The sequence below is a fragment of the Plectrocnemia conspersa genome, unplaced genomic scaffold (assembly GCF_051122295.1).
Source record: "Plectrocnemia conspersa isolate PC_06_02 unplaced genomic scaffold, ASM5112229v1 ptg000009l, whole genome shotgun sequence".
Lineage (NCBI taxonomy): Eukaryota > Metazoa > Arthropoda > Insecta > Trichoptera > Polycentropodidae > Plectrocnemia > Plectrocnemia conspersa.
Window position 1 is genome coordinate 18,539,549 of NW_028277173.1, and position 16,157 is coordinate 18,555,705.

The 16,157-nt window shown below is 29.0% G+C and overlaps 2 protein-coding genes across 4 annotated transcripts in view; one reads left to right on the forward strand and one right to left on the reverse strand.

The window, feature by feature from the left end:
• The window catches only part of LOC148232130 (uncharacterized), a 45,743-nt gene extending 31,745 nt beyond the window's left edge, over positions 1-13,998 (forward strand). For all 3 annotated transcript variants that reach the window (XM_088191670.1, XM_088191668.1, XM_088191669.1), the window contains exons 3-8: positions 7,602-7,712; positions 9,635-9,799; positions 9,873-9,973; positions 10,767-10,923; positions 11,000-11,203; positions 12,195-13,998. In XM_088191670.1, coding sequence (XP_088047796.1) covers positions 7,602-7,712; positions 9,635-9,799; positions 9,873-9,973; positions 10,767-10,923; positions 11,000-11,203; positions 12,195-12,277 — 821 coding nt within the window. In that variant the 3' untranslated portion in view covers positions 12,278-13,998. The remainder of the gene's footprint in view (positions 1-7,601; positions 7,713-9,634; positions 9,800-9,872; positions 9,974-10,766; positions 10,924-10,999; positions 11,204-12,194) is intronic.
• Positions 13,999-14,931: 933 nt separating this feature from the next.
• On the reverse strand, positions 14,932-15,759 carry mRpS18A (mitochondrial ribosomal protein S18A). The gene is made up of 3 exons (XM_088191671.1): positions 15,613-15,759; positions 15,215-15,490; positions 14,932-15,149 (listed from the first exon to the last, which is right to left on the reverse strand). Exons 1-3 carry the CDS (start codon positions 15,713-15,715, stop codon positions 14,992-14,994), a joined length of 537 nt encoding a protein of 178 aa, XP_088047797.1. The 5' UTR covers positions 15,716-15,759; the 3' UTR covers positions 14,932-14,991.
• Between the last annotated feature and the right edge of the window lie 398 nt (positions 15,760-16,157).

Here is a 16,157-nt window from a genome sequence, read left to right on the forward strand (position 1 = left end):
AACATCGCCTGTCTCTATCACCAAGCAAGTGCTTCCTTACCTTAAAATATTCGATCAGCTTTTAAAAATAATTATACACTAAACAAAAATTCATGAATAAAAAATGTAAAATAACGAGCGCAAAGTATGATATTATGGGCGTTTTTTTCCAAATAGCCACTGGCAAGTCCAGATTTTACATTATAGTGACATTTAACATTATAATCTAATTTAAATTTATAAAAAATAAATTTGTAACATCCCATGCTATCATATTACGTGGGATCCTAATAAAAATATATACAACATTAACGTTTAAATTAGATGTCTGTATAGTCATTTCAGTACAATCTTTTGCGCATGCGCTAAAATTTAATGACCGATCATTACTTTTTGACATTTCTTCGTGTTTTTATTATCGTGATAGGAAAATGGCTCTTCCGTTTAGTATGTATAAATAATTTATGTATGTATTCGAGTGCTTCTGGAATATTCATACACACATATTGTATTTTTTAATACATAGTATGATAAGTCATAACAAAGGGAACCTAACCAACATCGACAGATAGTAAATGTAATGTGTGTATATATTTAATTATAAACCATTTCTGGTATTAAATTTATATATTAATTGCAAAAATATTTATCCATTACATATAGAATTTTTGCAATAAATCCATTACAAATACATATATTTTTTGCAAATTTTTTCCTGTTGTAATTTTTTTAATAAATATAAAGCTTATATTCGAAGATGAAGTATTGTAGTAATGTAAATAGAACGATGGAAAGTATTAATATTAATATTTACGCAATCATCTTTCATCATCATACATCATCTTTCTTTTATTAGTACTTAAATGGATAATTTATTATTAAGTAATACTATTTTACCGAAAATTATTAATTTTGTAGAATTATTTAATTTTTGTAATACAAATTTCTTAGTCGATAAACATTAAATATAAATAATTATGGTTTAAGTAATTTTGTTTGTAAAATATATTCTTGAGAAACTAAAAATTTGCAATTGAGTCTAAACATATATTATATTTCAGCAATCTGGATCAAATGATCTCAATCTATATTCAATTGTAACTAGATTTCAACAAATGTTTACGAAATTAGTCACTCGTCACTCAATTATTCGTCACTCTAATGAATAGCAATAATTCAATGATCTGATTTTAAAAAAAATATCATAAGATTTCCAAATAAAGCTACTTGATAAATTATTATTTAAAAATATAAAAAAATAAGTCTTAAAATATTATTTTATAGGAGGGGTATTTTAAAAATATCTCGAAAACTTTCGCTGAAAAAATATTGTAAAAATTATTAAGAATTTATTTGCATAGATAAAAAATAGCGATTATAAATTATAAATGTATTATAAATGTTGGATTATAAATGTACAACAAATTTGCTTTTTTGTGCCATAAAGATAACAATAACATGTTTAATTACACTCTGATTTTAAAACTATTTTTTTATATATTTTTTTTAAAAAGATTTGTTTTGATATTTTTTTAAAAACATTTAACTGTTTCTATTATTTATTAAATTGTATTAAGATATTCTATATATTAAACTTTGCTTTTTTAACTTCTATAAAAATGTAACTCCCATATTGGCTAAAAATGATAGTTTCTTTTTATTATACAGTTATTTTAGTTGAAGAAACTTGAAAATACTTTTATGCGATTTTAATACTCTACTGCTCGACCTATTCTTTGTTCTGATAATTTTAAAACTACATTAATAATCAGATAAAAAGAAACTGCTACGTGGAAATCGAGAGATTGCAAAAATATATGAGGGCTTCATACAGAGTGACGCTATAGAATTTGCTTGTCGGCGTATTTACAATAATCCAAAAGTTTTTTTTTGCATAAAGTAGCAACAGCTGTTATTGACAATTTCTTTACGATTCGGGTATAAGCACGAGAGCCCGAAATTCTTTTGCAGTCGAAACTCAATGCTCTGTAATCAATCGAAGTAGATCAATCCTTTCTGGTCCTTCGATTATTCGCGTTCATTTAACAAATCATCGCTCTATAGAAGTTTGTTTTCTTCAACGATAATCCAGTTTTCTGTTCATTAGTAATAAAAATTTATATCTATAATAATATACTGTATTATTAAAATCACATAATATATGTATATTAAATATATTTCTATATATCAAAATTTATCCAGCAATAATTTTCGAGAAAATCTAGAAGTAAACTTCTTAATATAAAAGCATTGATAAGCCACACTGCCTAATTACAACCTTCCTAGGTATCGTATCGTTTCGTCTTATGTTGGTTATAGCTAATAAAAAGTATATAATGCTGAATATATGTATGTATATATCAGAGATCATAAAATGGTGTTCATTACATATTAATATAATTTCCTGCAAAGTTTTAAAAATATATAAAATATTTTTAAAATTATTTTAAATAATTAAAATTTTAGCAAAAGTCTATTTTAAGCTTTTGGAAGCGGGCATTGTTGGTTGCGTGTTGGAAACCACTGCCGTACGGTCTTTTGTCTAGTTACCCGGAGGTCGCGTGTTCGAGCTACGGCAGCAAACTTGAATTTTTATTTATGAAAATTTGCTATATATATGTTAAAAAGCAGCCTCAGTTTTAAAGTGACATATATTGATTATAAATTATGGTACACATAATAATTCAAAATGAATTATTTATAGATATCACTGATTTCCAGACTTTTAGTCCGGTGGTTTTAATATACATTTACTTGTAGGTATTCATTTTGTGTAATTGATTTACCCTGTTGGTATAGAATTACACAGTTGCAACGCATTGGGCTTATGCCTCTCAAGTTGCAACGAGAGATTTAAAAGAAAGCCAGAAAAGTAGTCGCTACAAAAACTGTACCGATTTATTTAATGAAAAAATATTTTTTGTTAGTGTGTATTATATTTTTGTTGTAGTCGGTTTTATTATTTTTTAGGCTATTTATGACTTACAAACATATTTTTAATATTTTACTATGATTAAACTTTATTACAGTTTCATTGAAACAGAGATAAGGAAAACAGATAACTGTGTCAGAATTAATTACATACATAAAAATATATTTATAGCAATAATAAATATATAAGCAATATATCAGTATTTAACGGATAAAGTTATTATTAGTTTTGAGCAAAGTTAATTTTTTTTACTAGTTTTTGGTTCATATATGTGTATCTAAATAATAAAATAATATATAAACAGATATTTGTTATTCAATGAAAATATATTTTTTGTTAGTATGCATATCTGATTTTTAAAAATACAACAATATTCTTACAGTTAACTGATATAAAACTATCGGATAATGTATACTAGTTTTATGTAAGTTAATTCGTTGATTTTTCAATGTGTTTACTACTAGTTAAATATATTATAACTACCGCTATTTTCTTTTCATGAACACATACACTTACATGTCATTGAATGCTTCATTCATTACAATCACAATGATTGATGTTTATTTTACAACGTACATTGCTTTGGTACTGAAGCATTTTTAAAATCACATATAATGTAATATTATTATTTTATAAATAAAATATATAATAAATTATATTTATAATAAAATATGTATATACATATCTATTTATTCTACAACGTGCTTTTTAATAATTTTATATTTTATAAACGCACATAATTATACGATTGTTGAACCTGTCGCATAAAAACATAACTGCACTCACATAACTGTCTGTGACAGGTGTTGTTGTGTTGGATGTTCGTATTAAATTTCGAAAGCAAATTATTCCTGTAATAATATAATATTCTCAGGCATAAAAGTGCAACGAACTCAACTAAACACTATATTGAAAATAATTCAATGGACATACAGGCATTGCTGTGTCTGCACATCACTTTTTTACTAAGAATTCTTCAAGCATTTTCCTATCCAATATCGGATAGAAAAATTCCAATGTAATCATTACACCATATTAAATTCTCAAAAAATTCCATTAAAAATATCCCATCGAAACGTTGAATTCCATTCTCACCTATATTATGGATTATATTATATAAGATATAGGGTTATGGGCATAAGATGCTTTCAGACGATATCTAAGCTTTTCCATGTGTACGCAATTGAATGATTTACGATGTTGGGATAAGTTTTTTTCCGCCTCTTTGCAATAGGCCGTTTTATTGTGCTGGCACGTGTCGCTTATATGCGACATGTCGTTTTTATTTTTGTTGCTTTTGCGAAAGTTTTTTCGCAACCCTTCGTCAAACACATCAAACATTTATTGCGTACGTGAGCGCAGAATTGATGAAACCATAAGCGCGGATATACTTCTACAAGAAAATACTTAAATTTACCGAAAAACTCCCTTTTATATGACCATTTTTGTTGATCCATATACTGCTTATTATCCCTACAATAAACAAATATCAACACAGCCATTATTTTTACAATTATGCAATGAAAAACTTGAAAAAGATATTGCTGATTGCCTTATATTTTAATTTCTGTGAAAAAATACTATACATTAGGATCAAGATTATTGCAACAAAGATTTCAGCGGTATCCTTTCTTTTATTACAATCTTTAAAGCCGAACAAGGAAACTCCATAAAATAAAAAGTGAGCGTCAACTACTATACATCTGGTATACATCTGGACCTCAAGCTTAAATTTACTTGACTTGCCGCTATTGCGTCCCTCAGACTGATGGTAAGCTGAGGCGCATTATCAATAATAAATAAAATAGTAATATATGAACAGATCTGGTTAAAATTACTTACATTTTAAATGAATAGATTTCATAAATGTGAAAAATACGTTGTTATTGTTTTACGTATTCTTTGTAATGATCGGATGGTCGCCCATAAATGGTTAACTGGAAGTTACGCTTTTACTAAAATATGTACCAAAGGCAGATTGAAACTAGCCTTCTCTCCCATTTACCCATGCTTCGTTGAAGGGCCGGTATAAAGGACTTGACACTAGATCACAACGCGTACTTAGAAACTCACGAACAAGTATCATTTACGACACAAAAATAAATTACTCACAAACTTTCAAGACTCGCCAACTCTGTTCAGCTTAGCCCAATGAACAAGAGACAAGAGAGCCTCGATTTTTGCAACTGCATGACGCTATAAGTATTCTTAGTTAGAAATCGCCGTTTGATACTAACATCTGCATTTTTTTGTACACACAGCACACTGCAAAAGTCACCAAAAATATTCTAAAAAAAATTTTAGGTGAGAAAATCTTGCATTAGCATTATTGTATTGCATATAATTATGCAACACAATATCTTGAATTGCATAATTATAGTTAACCTTTAGCTATCATGATTTACATATTTATTTATGTTTTGTGCGATAGCATTAAAATTTATAACTAACAAAAAACATCTACAAACACTATTAAAAAAAATACTTCTTTTAATATATTTTATAAATCTTTTACTAGCAGTAAATGCTAATGTAATTGGTTTTAATTTATGTTGTTTTTATCTGAAATGAAATAGTAAAAAATATTTTTTTATTTCATACAAATGGTTTAAAATTCCGTATTTATCTAATAACTAATTACATTATTTATTATGAGTTTAGTTATTATGAAAAACATTGTTTTAAATTATGTCGTTAAATAAACATTTGGAAGGTTAAAGGAATGTTAATATTATATTAAAGTGGCGAAACAAGTTTATGACAAAGGTTTGTTTAATTGGTAATTTAAAACATTATAAATGTTGTTGTTTTCCGTTGCATAATAAATTTTTATTTGAAAAAAAAGTCTCATAATATTATACAATATTAATAAACAAGACAGATTATGACTTAAAATTCATATTATTATTCGCATCTCCATTTGATTATACATTTTTTATATATGAAAAATTGTTCATAAAAAATATATTACATGTACTTATATTAATTATTGAAAATATATCAAGCAATCAAACATGATGGATCTCTTTTACTGCCTATAACAATTAATTGTAATTACTGTACTTTAATAGAAGTTTCAATTTAAAATTAGTTCCATAGTGAAGAAAATAATGTATTATATGGCGGCGTTTGCTTTTACGCACAGTTTATGCAATGATCAATTTAGAGATACCTGGCTGTATACTGTGTGTGCGTATACCTGTCTGGTTGTACAATATAATAATTATGTTGAACTGTTGCATACCTCAATAATTGTGGAGATAATAGTCAGCTTCCGAACTGGTCGCCATTCTGAGAGCATGTCGCTTCATACACGCGACATTCTAATTATGTGTACTTAAATATAATATATTTCACAATAAAATATGCAATGGATGAATACGAAATCATTTTATAAAAATATTAACAATAAATATGTTCAATCGATCCCAATGTATATTTGTGTCAACTCTATTTCTTCCATTGTATGCTAAACTGTATGTGTCCTAAGTTTTTTTAATGTGTGACAATGAATGATATTTAAATATAAATCTTAGCTTGACCTACATATCTTAAAAATTAGAGATTATATATGTTTACAGTCTAAACTAAGATATACATAGCTGGTGATAATTGCTTGTAGCAAATCTTGGCTGTTTACCAACTGTCAATATAGTACATATATCAGTTAAATTTGCAAAAGACTGAATAAAGATATTTAACAAATATATTAAAAAAAATATTAAAAATATGGTAATTTTTAAGTTGCCGCTGACAAATCTCCTGCATTGCATTTTCGCAAGATTAAGATAAGATGTATCATGGTCAGAAAACAGGAGGGTCAATAATAGCATATTTTTTGCATCATGCAAACGCGTGGTCAACAACTGTGTCAAATGTTCCACGATGCGGAACGATTTAATAACCAAGGCGCCATTGATTGGTTAGATACACTCATTTTTTCTTAATACATAATGTAGCATGCAAGAAAACTAGTCAATGAGTCATTCATAGACATGAAGATCTAATGCGCAAACTAGTCACACCAACGAGGAAAACTAAAAACCATTTACAATTGAAATTCAATGGATTCCTTCGATTATTATGTTCATGATTCATATACCAACCTTGAAAGTAGTAGTTAAAGAATAAGAGAAATTCATACCACGCAATGACCTCTACATTGACTTGTGTTATGCTAATATGTCTCGAGTTTTCCCTTTAACATAATGAAAAGTATGTTACTTTTCATTAAGAGTTCTACTTAAATAAATAATAAATAACGAAAATAAATCAAATATTTTTAATGTGTACATAAACTTTATTATTTACTCTTTGTATGATATTAAAGTAATGAAATATGACTTGTAAGTAGTAGATAAGGTATACACAATATGAAGTCATAAACAGACAAACTTTGTATCTAAATTTTACTGACAATAAAATATTGTATTTTATGGTCAGTAAATAATACATTTTATTTAATAAAGTAATGAAAACTTGAACACTTCTCCGAGAAAACATGAATGGAGAAATGTTGCAACTTTCGGAGCTAATTTTAATATTACAAGAGATGTATCACATTGCCGAATAACCGTTTTGTTCCAAATGGAATGCTGCCAATGCTAAACACCAGACACAACAAGCACAAATATTTCAAGTCATGAAAGATGAAATTCACCTAATGCATATTATGTTTTATTGTTTACAGCTGATAACATAGGTCATGACCAGGGATACTTTGGACCATGGCGGATGTGCAAGAAGCTTCTGTACAATCGAGAAAAATGCGGGGTGGAGGTTGCTCGCTTCAGGCCGTCTTGTAAGTAACTCAATTCATAAAAATCACACGTTTGAATGTAAAAATAATATTCACTTCGATTTAGTCTGAATTATGACTGAGAAGTTAGGGGCGTTCGTCTGGGTATGTTTACGTTCCCGATTTACTTTTAAAAGGTTGCGAAGTCAGTCTTACTGCTCCTCTAAATCTTATCATTGATCTGATTCTCAAGACGTCATCATTTCCAGATATTTGGAAATGTGCTCATTCGTATTCATATAAAGAAAGACAATTTGTGCATCAAAAACTATAAACCAATCGCAGTGTTATCATGTTATTCTAAACAATTATCGATAGTATTATTCTAAACAATTTTCAATCACTTTTGTTGGACTAAAAGTATGGTTTTCGTCATGCGCGTTTCACTTCAGTTCTGTTTTCAAAACAGCGACAAAATCTTTTGATACGTGAATATAAGTAAACGTCGTTTATACAGATTTTGAAAAAGCGTTTGACAAAGTTTGTCATGAGTTATTATAAAAATTGTTAGAGCTTGATTGCTCAGATGATCTAACTTAATTATTCTTGAATTATTTAAGCGATCGTTGACAGCTATCTATGGCGACCAATTATCAAAATCATATTTCATCCTTACGGGAAGGGGGGGGGGGGTTCTTAACGGCTCAACGTGGGTTGTTAAACTCTTGCTATTCGCGTTATTTATTAACGACATTTAAAAATTCAACATTTCTCAGATTACTGACAATGTATTCCTTCGTGTAAGAACAATTTAATAATATAAGCCCTTATTTAACAACTTCTTCTATATTCCACTTAACGGACATAATCATATTTTTGGAGAGTCCTCACAACGGCTGTAAAGTTGCTTATACCATTTATAATCATCGGTTATTTTTCCAATATATGTCAGTTGTTATTTATTGAGCTACGATACTTCGTGAGGAACCCATTGACCCAGTTAGACACCTTACCAATCTTTTGCAGAAGGCGATGGTCCGTTAAATGGATTGACTGCGGAAGCTCAGCTAATTCTTGAACCGTTACATTAGGGTTTTTCTGTATTACCACCAACTTGTATACATCATTATCAAATCCAGGGAACATTTTGCCTCATCCTCAAGTCTAAATACCATAATGAAAATGCTGAAACTATATTTATCTTGAGTGACATTTTTTTCTTCAAATTGCAGTTTACACACTTCACAGGGGAAATAATGAAATTTTCAATATGGATTTCATGATGTCATAATTTATTTTCTCTTTTGTTAATAAAGCATTAGCACATCTTTACGTGTTTCTATACATTTTTTTAACATACTATCTATGTTATATAATTAGTATGTTAAAAAAACTCCTGTAAAGGTGATCCAATTTTAAATTCCAGACTATAAATCGCATGATGTTGGTGGCCAGTTGACGTCACCAAAACGTGAAATAATGCGACCAGGGAACTTTTAACGCAAAACGTTGCGTGACAAAGTTGCGCCGTCTTGTTTGAACAAACGTGTCTTCTATAGCAATATCTTCGATTTCGTGCCAAAAATAATCGGTTATCATGGGCTCACCATTGACTGTTACAATCCAACTTTCGTTTTGAAAAAAAGTAAGACCCAATGATGCCGCCTGACCACAATGCGCACCAGTCACTTTTTGTGCATATAATGGTCTTTCGTGAATTTTTGAAGGATTTTTCTCGCCTCACGTGTGACAATTTTGCTTATTAAGGTACACAGAGAGGTGGAAATGTGCCTCATCACAAAAGATTTTCTTTGGAAAAATCAGTATCAACCTCCTGCTGCTCTAGCACTCGATCTGCGTAAATTATTCGCTGTCTTTACTTGATAACTGTAGAACCAAGCCGTGAATTATAGGATTATTAAAGTTGAACAACGCGAGCCACCACCTGTAACAAATATCCCTAATAATAATTTTATTAATTTCAGTGGCCGTTTACATAGCTGGAGTTGTAGCAGCCGTAGGTGTGAGTATGTTGGGATTGTTCTGCATCCTATCTGTGATTCAACTGGCCATGGTGGCGTCCAGGGACAAAGTGGTATTGCAATACACGCATTTGGTCATGTTAAAAATGGCACTAGCTTTATTAGCAAGTGAGTATACATTTAGTTAATATAATATTTTGATATGTTCGATTGTGTGCGTGACTGTGATTGTTATTTTCAGCATTACTGGCAATCGCAGCTGCTGGTCTGTTTGCTATACAAATAGATGAAAGAGACACTCAAGGATTTATTATAGATCGAGGAGAAGCTTTCTACATTCAAGTAATTATATTTTTGTACTATCTCTATGGGTGGTGCGACAATAATGTTTCCAGACTGATTCTTAATAATTTCCTAATGAATAGTTTACCTACTATATCTTGGATTACATGCACTACTGTTGATTATATTATGTTTTATGTTTAATTTAAATTAATGTATAAATAAAATTAAAAACATCTTTGGATAAATTGTATAAATAAAGTAGATTGAAAAACTTTTCTAAACATACTTATTTAATTGTCTGCTCCTTCTTTTGAGGGACATTAAACTAGTACGATAGACCAGTGGTATAAGTCGGTGACTAATACCTGAAAAACATAGGTTCAAATCTCATATGGATCCTAGTATTTTTTCTATCGTAACTATGAGATAGAAATTAGTGATTATAATATAATTAAAATTCAGGTCGATCATCAGATTAGGTTTTCAAATATTTTCCTAATCTCATGGAAGAATAATTAAAATAAAGGTCGTTTATAGTGACGTCTTTAATTTTTTTGTAAGCTGTAATATTAGTTTATAATTAACAAAGTGTTTCTGATTTGTTGACTTGTAGACTGCTTTAAGTCTGTGTTTCATTACTTACTTAGTAGTTGTTATTTATGTTAGCCCCACTGTAATATATTGGACTTACGTCTGACATGTTGCAACGGAAGATTTACAATTAAAAATTAATAAATAAATGGTACCCTAGTGGGACTTTTTTTAGTTTTACATCATGGCTTAAAGACCTTACATATTTATAAATATTTAATGCCATTAATTAATAATGTTCTGTGTTCATCATTAACAGATTCTTTCAATTGCATTAAATTGCATATTATTTATAACGGCTATCTACGACACGTTGTATTCTCGGAGAAATGGTGGCGATCCGACTGCCCCTCAGCCCGGAGAACTCCACGATACGACCATAAACAATCCAGGTTTTCGGGACGGTCCTAGACCAGGTAAATTATTAAACCAACCAATACTAAATTATTGTATATCTCATACATTTAATTATATGTTGATTTAATTTTTCAGGTGTATCGATGACGGACTCATCTGGAAAACCTTACGTTTATAACGGACACGGTAGCTTAGCATCTATGAATACGACAGCTACTACCTTAACAAACCTTAGTACTGAAAGTTCAATTGTAGCTCGGTCTCCGCTAAGGTCGTCGCTGAAGAAGCCGAGACCTCCTCGAGATGACGGAAATCCTGGTCTAGGTTTTCATAACCCAGGTAATGTACTTAATCACACAATATATGAGTGTATATCAAAAAGTAAAGACAACAGTTTGTTTTTCTAGTTGCGTGTTTTTTATTTTGAAATTTTTTATACATTATAACAACTTTTATACATTCCACTATGTACTGTCTAAACTAATGTTTATATAACTGTCTAAATAACAAGTATATACTAATAATCTTTACCCTTGGATACGAGTTTCGCAGCAGAATAATTCTTTTATACAATATGATTTCTTGTGGCTACACGACAACGACGACTATCAATTTTCTGGTCGCATAATTGTTGTACTTATAGATAGGGGCAGACCACTTTCCCCTATTTACCATACAACATTATATTATTATAAAACAGTACTATTAATTAAACACATTCCACTGATTTCAATCTGGTATTATTACAATACCAACTTGTATGTGTTGATTGTTAATTAGCTAGCTCCTATCATGCTACAGCAGTTGATTTACAAAAATAATAATTATGTATATATTATATTTTATCAAATATATAATATCGATGTCAATCGTTCACTAGCTAAAACGAAGTGTACTGCCGTACAAAGTTTTCGATTGCTTTGTATTTTGTTACTTTTGTAGTAACGATTTTTTATTGAAGGTATGGTAGATAGTTTTAAATTATACATTAACCTTGTAGATTAACTTGAAATAATCCAAAATCATAAATTGAAAATACAAAACTGAAACCACGTATCATTCATAGTTAAATAACATAGTTTTGATGTAATATAATTTATATTGTTTAGGGAAGTCTTAATATTTAAATATATTAATAAAATTACCTTTACTTTTTGATTTACATTGTTATGTAGACCTTTATGTTTATTATAAAATAAATTTGTAAAAATTTAATTCATTATTTGCTGCTATTGTTATATAATCGGATTAGGTCGTGGTGAGTTATCTAAGAAATATACTAAAAACTAACGTTAAAAATTTACTCATTGATTTTTTTTAATCATTCCAGGTTTCTCTGGGCATTCACCGACGTTGTCGAGGAACGGTAGTCAAAAGAAAGTAAGGATACAAACCCACAGCACGGAAGTCTGATCGATCGGCTGATCGTAGTGTTTATAAGTCTATCTGTGACCTGATGATGCTGAATATATATTTATTATATTACGTAGCATCAAATATTATGTATTTAAATTAATTAACAACTACAAAATGCTTCCATTATGTAAATCTATGAACATTTTCGTAATTTTCTAATGTAACAATAAAGATTTAATGTACGTGTGAAATGAGATCTCAATACATAGAATTGAACCCGTCAGCGCGGTAAGCTTGGGCTAACAATATTAGTCATAAAAAAATAGTTTAATCAAGTCAAGGGGTATAAAAGCAAAAATGGTAATTCAGGTTTTGCATGTAAATATTTTTTTATCATTCATTTATAAAAATTAAAGTAAAATATAGTGTATAAAGAATTTTCATATTTAATCATTCAGGTAGTTCTGTGCCAAAAATAGTGAATATTATTTTTATTCTGCCTATTTACACTGACTGTTTTAAGAATGTATCACTAGTCGCACAAGGTAAAATTTCTTATTTTTCTTCACTCATGATTCACAAGTGGGCAATTTTTTTTATAACGTTATATGTAGGCAGAGTAACCAGAGATTAACCAGAATATTTAAATGTAATATGTATGTATTTATAACTCATCATTATCTATTCTTGCATATAAGCCCCTAAGAACATTTTCATTTATTTTTTATCAGTCGTTTAATAAGGATAAAAGCAGTTTTTATACAATACGTACTCATGTATGAATTATAATTAAATAAAATAAAAAATGTTATTTTCTTTGTTATTTGGTATGACCATTAAATATTTTTATCAATGTTTATTATTAATCTTTCGTATATTTTGGTCAAACTCTAGTTTCGGTTGCACGAAAAGTCCGGTAACCATAAAACGTTCATAGAACTGAAATTTTTATATATGATAATAATTAATTGTGAGCAAGCCTCATAGTTATTGTGTAACAATAGAGGTGTATGTATTTTAAAAACAGCAATTAAGATATTACTTTTGTTATGCTTTGTGCCAGAGTTTTATATATTGCATAAATATATATAGTTTATTATTATCTCGGATTTTCTTATATTTTAATGTAAATATTGTCGTAAATTCTTAAATACACGTGTAAATAAAATCAGTTCATAATTTATTTACGATAATTTTACTAGGCTTGTATATAGTTTAATTAAAAAATAAATAATTAATAATATAGATGTTTATATTGTTTTAAATGTACGCACGTCCGTCCAACTGTTACTTAAAAATATTTTTTATTGATTATTCTTGTTTATTTGGTTTAAGCTTGAAGTTGGCAGCATTAATAATAAAGTCATTGCTCTATTATATAAATCTTAAATAAACTCTTATCTTTTATAGAATGTATTTATTGTGCAATAATGTAATTATTTGTTGTTAAATTTCATTTATAATAAAAGACTGTATTCACGGGAACAAAACATTTACAACAATCTGCTTATTTTATGTGAAACGTATCCATTTAATAAATGTTATACACAGTCATCCCTATTTGAGTTTATATTATAATATATGTTAATATTTTAAGATGAAAAACCAGCCATTCCTAACCTGGTTGTAAACTCTGGAAAATGGAATACATTCCGTTTAGGATGTGTGAAAATATATAATTCGGAACGTCATTTTGTTAAATAATAGGTTAAATTGTGTCTGTATAATTTATATTATACATAATATTGATATTGAATAAAATGTATTTGGTCTTTGAATTGATTTTATTTAAATGTTTATTAATAAAATGTAGAAGGAATTGTATCATGCTCAACAGTTAAAGTTCATATATACACAATTTACAAGCTGTGTTGTGGCGACCACACACAGATGGCCACGTTTGAAAGGGCCTTATTCTCAAAACTTGCATTAATTTACTATGACCAAAATGATCATCCATCTACAAGGAAACAAGACAAAAGCCCTTGTTACGACCAGAAAAAAGAACATACAAGTGTTCTTACAGTAAATATTCTCCGTCATTAAGAGAATATTTCTTTGTTGCGAAATGGTCACGGATATAATAAATAACCTAATCTACAAGATTTCCGTTGCAGTGCAATACCACATCAAGCGAATGTCGCTTGATGTGGTATTGCACTGTCGGTTGATTTTGTGTTTTCTGAGTCTATAAGCGGTTTCTATGTCACCAGTACCAGCGTGATAGACTAGTATTATAAATCAGTGATTAATATCTGAAAGAAATGACTTCCAATCCCATATGGATTATAGTCTATTACAATTTATACCAGGCTTGGGAAATCAGAATTAACAATTATTTTATAATTATAAATCCTATCGATCATCACAGATTAGGTTTTCCTAAATTTTCCTAATCTTAGGGATTAATATTGTGATGAATAATTAAAATAAAATCTATTGATTGTAAGCTGTAATAATAGTTTATGTATAATATAGCTTTAAAATAAATAGCACTAATTTACAAACTTTGATTTCTTACTGGTGCACAAGACACATTGCCATATGCTTAATAAGAAGCATATTTTTTCATAAATGTATATATATACATATATATGGGAATTAGAAAGTGCTTATACCATTTAAATTTCAAAATAATTGCATATAATATCCATATTCTAATAAATTAAACCATCAAGTTGTCACTTGATTGTAATATTAAAAAAACTGAGTAATAATCTATCAAATTATATTTATATCCATACATTATTCTAATATAACAACACAATTTTTTAAAATAAATTGTTCAAATATTTAAACAAACCGCTTCGTTTCTTTGGTTTTTTAACGAAAATCGTTCTTTCGTCATAATACGAATAAAACGCCTTCCAGTCTCTGCGTTTTGTAGGATCTTTTTTGCAATTTGCTGGCGTCATATTAATCATCAGTCCTAAAAACAAAGCAAAATTAACAATACAACTAAAAATTGCTATAAATGTATAAAATATCACATACCAGCTTTTTGGGCCATCTTAATCAAGGTTCCGATGTACTTCTGTTGCCTTTTGCAAAGTCCCGTTATCCTCTGAGGCAGGATGCATCCGTCCGATCTCATGAATTGATTCAATATCAAAACATCGGTGTGTTTAACTTCCAAATCTAATGCGCACATGTAACAAGGTTTTGCCCCATTGATTTCGGGTATTTCGGGTTTTATTAGCAACGGCTTGCGTTCAGATTCTAAGAACACTCCTTCGATAAACAAAGTCTTTCCTACTTTGTTTTCTCTAACTATATAATTAAATGATTAATGTTAGTAAATTGTGTTTCAGTAAAAAAAAATTCATTTGAAGTGTATAAGAAAAATTAACTTAACCTAAAAATCTATTTATTTGTAATGACTTAATACTTACGTTCTTTTATGTTGTGAACGGCAGAAACTGATAATGCTCGACTACTCACAGGGACGGTGCCCCCTAGAGCAGCTCTTAGGATAATTCGAGCGGTAGCGAGCATTCTTGAAATGTCAGATTTAGTCTTAAAAGCATTTTCTTCGGCCATTGATTTCATATATATATAAATAAATATTTAAATACCAACTTCATATCGCAATAAATTACTACTGCAGCGGCTCACTCTGTGTCTAATTGCGACCCGCCACCATCCCGTCGTCATACATTTATAATTATAAATAGGCAATAAAATATTTACTTTAGTAATATCTAAAATATCTCACTTGCAATAAACCGGCCAAACAGTTTAGATGTGAGTAAGCGTTCCTCAGAATATTAAACACGCCATGAATAAGTCTCAACTATTAAGTCTATTATTTATTTAAATATTTAATAGTTTTAAAACAACGTTAAACTAAGTCTATTATTTATTTAAATATTTAATAGTTTTAAAACAACTTGAACTGAAATTCCTATAAAATTCTCGCAAATAATGTATTGCTCTC

Coding starts and splice junctions, on each gene's coding strand:
- mRpS18A (XM_088191671.1), bottom strand. CDS start 15,715: ATGCTCGCTACCGCTCGAATTATCCTAAGAGCTGCTCTAGGGGGCACC. Junction 15,491..15,612: donor CGTTCACAACATAAAAGAAC/GTAAGTATTAAG, acceptor TTAATTATATAG/TTAGAGAAAACAAAGTAGGA. Junction 15,150..15,214: donor TAAGATGGCCCAAAAAGCTG/GTATGTGATATT, acceptor CTTTGTTTTTAG/GACTGATGATTAATATGACG.